This window comes from Ciona intestinalis, chromosome 7 (assembly GCF_000224145.3).
Source record: "Ciona intestinalis chromosome 7, KH, whole genome shotgun sequence".
Classification (NCBI taxonomy): domain Eukaryota; kingdom Metazoa; phylum Chordata; class Ascidiacea; order Phlebobranchia; family Cionidae; genus Ciona; species Ciona intestinalis.
Window position 1 is genome coordinate 756,172 of NC_020172.2, and position 5,962 is coordinate 762,133.

At 36.7% G+C, this 5,962-nt stretch overlaps 1 protein-coding gene across 1 annotated transcript in view; it reads right to left on the reverse strand.

Annotated features, from left to right (window-relative positions):
• Positions 1-4,097, reverse strand: part of LOC100183403 (ectonucleotide pyrophosphatase/phosphodiesterase family member 7-like) — a 10,910-nt gene extending 6,813 nt beyond the window's left edge. Inside the window, exons 1-3 of the mRNA XM_002121800.4 lie at positions 3,814-4,097; positions 3,335-3,465; positions 113-261 (exon numbers count right to left, since the gene is read on the reverse strand). Coding sequence (XP_002121836.1) covers positions 113-261; positions 3,335-3,465; positions 3,814-3,956 — 423 coding nt within the window. The 5' untranslated portion in view covers positions 3,957-4,097. The remainder of the gene's footprint in view (positions 1-112; positions 262-3,334; positions 3,466-3,813) is intronic.
• Between the last annotated feature and the right edge of the window lie 1,865 nt (positions 4,098-5,962).

The window sequence follows — 5,962 nt, forward strand, 5'->3', positions numbered from 1 at the left end:
AACTAGCGGTCGAAGTCCATTTTTCTAACGTATAACACACATGACGTCAATATAACATGACTGGGCATGTTTACCGTGACCTAATGATTACTTGGTAGATATTCCAACATACTTGATTGACAGCTGTTATCCATATAGGCTCCGCCCCATTATCCCACCATTCATTTACTGCAAGTGTAGTGTAGAATGTGTCTCGCACTTGTTGTTCACTGATATTAAAGTAGCAGTTGTGTACAACACCGTGGGACTCGGTGTATAGACCTGCAACGTATAGCATAATAGAATTTTAGACTGGGGCGGGTGGAGGGCTTTTCATTCTGTTTTTTTTTCGTTCCATTTTATGGTAAACAGTTAAAGAACTATAAAACTGTTATCTAACGATTCTCCCCCCTGATATATATATTAGAAATAATGAAAACATTTAGAAATTAATTAGTAATTCATGCTGTGCCAACCCGTTGGCTGACACGAGGTGTATGAACACGCAACACACGTACTGCGACAACTGTCGTTGCCCCGCTGTCTCAGAATTATGTTACATATACACATTAATTTATGTATGGTTGCATTGTCCTTCGGTTAAAATATGTTTTTTTTTAAAAAAACGTCTAATATCGGTTATATGGGGAAGCGGTGTTAGTTAGTCTATTAGGCCGATATAACAAATATAATAGTGTGTTGGGGGAAGATGGGACACCTACTTTCTATTTTCTCGTCCCATTTGGTAGTAAACAGAAAAATCAAAAAATTATAAAACCCTATTATCACGACTCTTCATTGAACGCTGTTATTGTTCAAAACAGGACCAGGATATTTCGATACTATGTGCTAAAGGTGCCCCATCTTCCTCCACTCCACTATATATTAAGCCCATTTTTTGTATCCTAGTTACAACGCTTCAATTGGCCATAATAATCATTAATCAAACACTAACAGTAAACATATAGTAGGCTAGGGTGGAGGAAGACGAGACACCTTTAGCACATAATATCTAAATATCCTCATCGTGTTTTAAACAATTAACAACGGTCTATATAGGAGTTGTGAGAATACGGTTTTTGTAATTCTTTAAATGTTATTTGTTTACAACCAAATGGGACGCGAAAATAGAGTTAAAAAGTGTCCCATCTTCCCCCACCCTACTGTATATGATTTACTGAAAGCAGATGTCACATATATATATATTAGCCATTTACATACCACATTTTCAAACACATAACAATTAACCACAACTTTCAGGCAGTGCATAAACGAAATTAGGTTTGGTTTTATAACACCATTTGTATAATGCTTTTATACCACCTATGTCAGCTTGTATAACTACTAAGTTTAGGTATTACATCATAACTTATCACAATGCATTTTCAGTATGTGGAACGACGACACGCCCTGTTTCGAATTATATGTTTAGTATTTATTCCAAACACATATACGTTGGGTGTTATTTGTTATATATACAATATTTATATGTGAAAAGAAATCATGCTATTTTTAGGTTTTATTTTTTTTCAACAAAAATATTTGTTTAATTGTTTAAAACTAGCTTTATAAGACACAATCAAATTTACGTCGTCTGAACGAACATAATACGATGCTTTTTTCGTGATTTGCCAAGGGATTACAAAGGTATATGTTTACTAACAAAGAAAAATGTTTATTAAGCTTTATTGGAAAGAAAAAATGTTTATTAAGCTTTAATGCACAGTCAATACGACCAGGGCAGGGTGTATGGATTCTATTTGTTGGTAAATGTATATAGAACAAATGGCGCAACATCGTATATTAAGCCATAAGGGGTTTTCTATGTCACATAAACGCACCCTTTGTAAAGTTTGCGTGGGCGAAGTATGTAACTGGGGAACTCCGTACAATGCCCACCCGTTTTGTATATGGCTCTATTATATATAGTAGGGTGGGGGAAGATGGGACACCTTTTCATTCTATTACTCGCCCCATTCGTTCAAAGAATTATAACACTGTATCCTCACGACTCCCATAAACCGTTGTTAATTGTTTGAAACAAAATCAGGATATTTGAACATTACGTGCTAAAGGTGTCCCATCTTCCCTAATTTTTTACATTTATAACTATACTGTATGACATCATCTTTCTAATATGGTAAAAAAAGTTAAGAATTAGGAGAATAATATGGTAGAGTGGGAGAAGAAGGAACACCTTTAGCACATAATACCCAAATATCCTGATCGTGTTTTAAACAATGAACAGTGGTCTATTTGTGAGTCGATGGGATACGGTTTTATAATTCTTAAAACGTTCTTAGTTTACTACCGAATCGGAAAAGAAAGTAGAATGAAAAGGTGTCCCATCTTTCCCCACCCCATTAGATATTACTACATATCTTTAACCATGCATGCGGTGATAAAGAAATTAACTTTAAACATGCTGGTGTCGCAGAAGTTTGTTTCCGACTAAAAATAACAGTTGTTAGATGCGACAAACTTCGTAAGTTTATGTTTAAAGAATTATCTCTTTAATAGAAATTTATGCTGTATTTTAATTTAAAAAAAATATACATTATTACGTATAACCAGTGACCACTAGCCTACCGTCAACACGTGATCAACAACGAAAAAGGGGCGACAAAACCTACATTTTCAGCACATTAAATAGAATAAACTATATAAAAAAAATCATGAATATATGTTTCGTTCGAAACCAGGTTTAAAATTTCTAATAAAAATGAATTGTGTCTACGCATGCGCAGTAGCCAATGGGAACCAGATTTCCGCCACACCGGGCCCACGTGTCCGTTACCAACACACAAAACTACATAACTATATGATCGTGGAAAAAAGGCATATTTTTTTCTAGGTTTGGGTGTGGTGGGCCAACTCAGGGCGAAATGCTAGGTCGCTTGGCGTGACACACCGTATAGGATCTGATCCATATAGTATAGGACTGTAAGACTGTGTATAGGTCAAAAGTTTAATTAAATTCAGCAATAAAACTTGTCATTCCAATACGTCATTAATTACACACGTACGTTTGACATCGTTGCATATTTTCAATAATCAAGTGATTATGCAAACAATAAAGTGTTCTTATTGCGCTGATTACTCAACGTGCTGGCTGTGTATATACCACTGGGGGATGGTATTCTTGGGACTCCAGTAGACTGTTGTTTATTGTTTAAAACACGGTCAGGATATTTGGATGTTTTCCTATAGGTTCAATGCCATTTTATAATAAATTGCACACGACTACATGGTTTATTTAGTTTCAAACATACTTTATTAAGATATGCCACAGTCAATATACACTCAAAACTAAATATACATATTGGTTGACCTGTTATCTATTGCATTTGTTTACCTGTAGCTATGGTGAAATGGCTTGGTGACGTCTGTGTTGGGTAGGGCCCTTGTATGTAATCTGCCGTGACGCCATTCGCGCGCAAATATTGAAATGCTTCCAGTTCAGGAGTACGGTCCGCATAATCCCATCTAAAAGTATTGAGAAAGTAATTTTATCACAAAATTAGACCGTTTCCGGAAGACTGCTGGCAACCCCTTACAAATTTTTGTGACATGTGCAATAAAGCTTATGTAAAAAGGCGCAATTCTCAAAGTTTACGTAGCATTTCACGGTATGTATGTGTATAGGGGGGTGCCCTTTTACTTGAGCCTTATGGAGCCACGTATGTAAGCATGAACAATGGTCTTCAATTCCAGACAGATCGCTGCCTGGCCACAACAGGACACCCATATCGACGCCATCAAACCAGAGGCCTTAATCCCGCAACCACTCGAAATAAGATACCATTCATTAAAAGCAAGATAACATTCAATTACTTGAAGCCGTCGAAGGACACAAGCAAAAGTTTGTGCGGTTTTGCTTCTTTTCGGTCCACGAAAAGATTTCTGGCGTCGGCTACATACCACATCAAACCCACTGCGATCATACTTAACACTTTGTTAGATTTAACGCTTGCCATTGTGCTTAAAACGTTCCTTAAGAAAACGGCAATTTAATGGCTACAAGATACAAGAAATATGATCTTTAAAATTGCTTTTTTGATTTCCCTAACGTCTTTATATGATTAGGTACACGTTTTTTCTTATTTGTTACCCACAGTAAAAATATGCTTCTCCGTAGTCTGACCACCTGTTGCAACATTGCGATTTGTTCACGGAAAACAATGTTGTTACAATTAGGATAAATATTTGCTCGCAGCGTTAGTGCTCGTCATTGATAGGCAGAAAACGAGGGGTGTCGTTATTTTGTATATACTTTCAAGGACATGTAACCGGTACACACAAGTTTGATGACTTACGACTGCTTTTATGATGATCACAAAATGTTACCTTCTATAATTTTCTCTTTTACTAACTGTTTTCCCTTTTTTTAAAGTTTTTTTTCCATTTTTTTTGTTCATTTAACATTGGACAGTTTTTTACGGTTGTATATAAACAAAGGCCTATTTGTGTTGTCGAGTACCAAGTATAGGGTAGTGCCGATTATGCCTATATGTTTGATCTATGAGAAAACGATTCAACACATTAAAATAAATACAGTGGGGTGGGGAAGATGGGACACCTTTTACCTCTATTTTCTCGTCTCATTTAGCGGTAAACAAAGAACATTTGAAGAAATATAAAACCATATTCTCACGACTTCCATAGACCGTTGGTAATTGTTTAAAACGTGATCAGGATATTTAAATATTATGTGCTAAAGGTGTCCCATCGTCCTCCACCCTACTATATAACCCATTTCGTGCGTATGATGTGCGTCATTTCAGGCCCCAATAAATATTTCAAAAAGTTCGACGATTTATTAGGTTTTAACGGCAAGATATATTATGTATGGGATTTAACGGAAAGAGGGCACTATAGCGCAAGTTTCGCCCCGTCAAGACTAAAAAACGATACATGGTCATTTTTGTATGTCTTGGCCAAATGGTTTATCATAGAAAACACACAAGTTGAACTAGCTGTCCTGGGGACCGACCCTAAATACGGGGTTTTCTTTTATGCGATATATTATAAAGATGTGTGTGAAATTCTTTGCACCTGTTAGATCAAAAAGGTCACACTTCACCGTCTCAGCATACGAAGAATGTGCACCATAACGTAGCCTTATTCGGTAATGGAAGTTGGAACATTAAATGCCAGTGTACACATATCGACATTTAAACTTAAATTCCAAAGTGGTTATACTGAAACATGAACCGTATCACCGATATGGGTTCTCGCAATTAAGGAAAAGTATTTATATACAGCCAACACCCTATAGATTAGGAGGGAAAATATCATCGAGTCATGTCTTTTTTTATTAATGTAGGTGTTACATTGATCACGTACGCTTTTGTGAAAAGGTTGCCCACAAGAAATGGCAACGCCGACTTAATTCGATTTTACGAGTTAAATATTTTCGCTTTCAAATCCATGATTTAACTTTGCGGTTGAAGGATGGGCAGGATATTGAGCAACATGGACGTAAACTTGGTCTTTTCACGGATGGGTATTATTAACTATTTAATGCGTAGTCGTGGGCGTTGGTATTTTGGTTGGGGTGCATTCCTTAAGCCATCATTTCCCTTAGGATGCGTGACAGACTGGGTTTTATAGAAACGACGTTTTTATAGATTGGGAGTGACACCCTGTAGTTTACGTAAGATGGACACGGGCGGAAGACGGTCTGTATAGCCGGTTTTCAGGTCACTTACATCATGTCCGTTTCACCGCGCGAAGTTCGTTTCTCATCGTTTTAAACTTATGCGAACGCAAAAAATTGGCATGTGACGATTGAGATATTTATTCTGTCAAGAAAAAGGCATTAAAGTTCGTAGTCACAACAAACGATATACACGTAGGGTGGGGCGCAACAGCTGTACTTTTTGGCGCCCCAAATGTAGACAAAACTGTCAATTACAGATTTGCTAAAGTTTTTAAATACGACTTCGCTTGAATAGATTTCTCATTTTAAATTAACGTTACG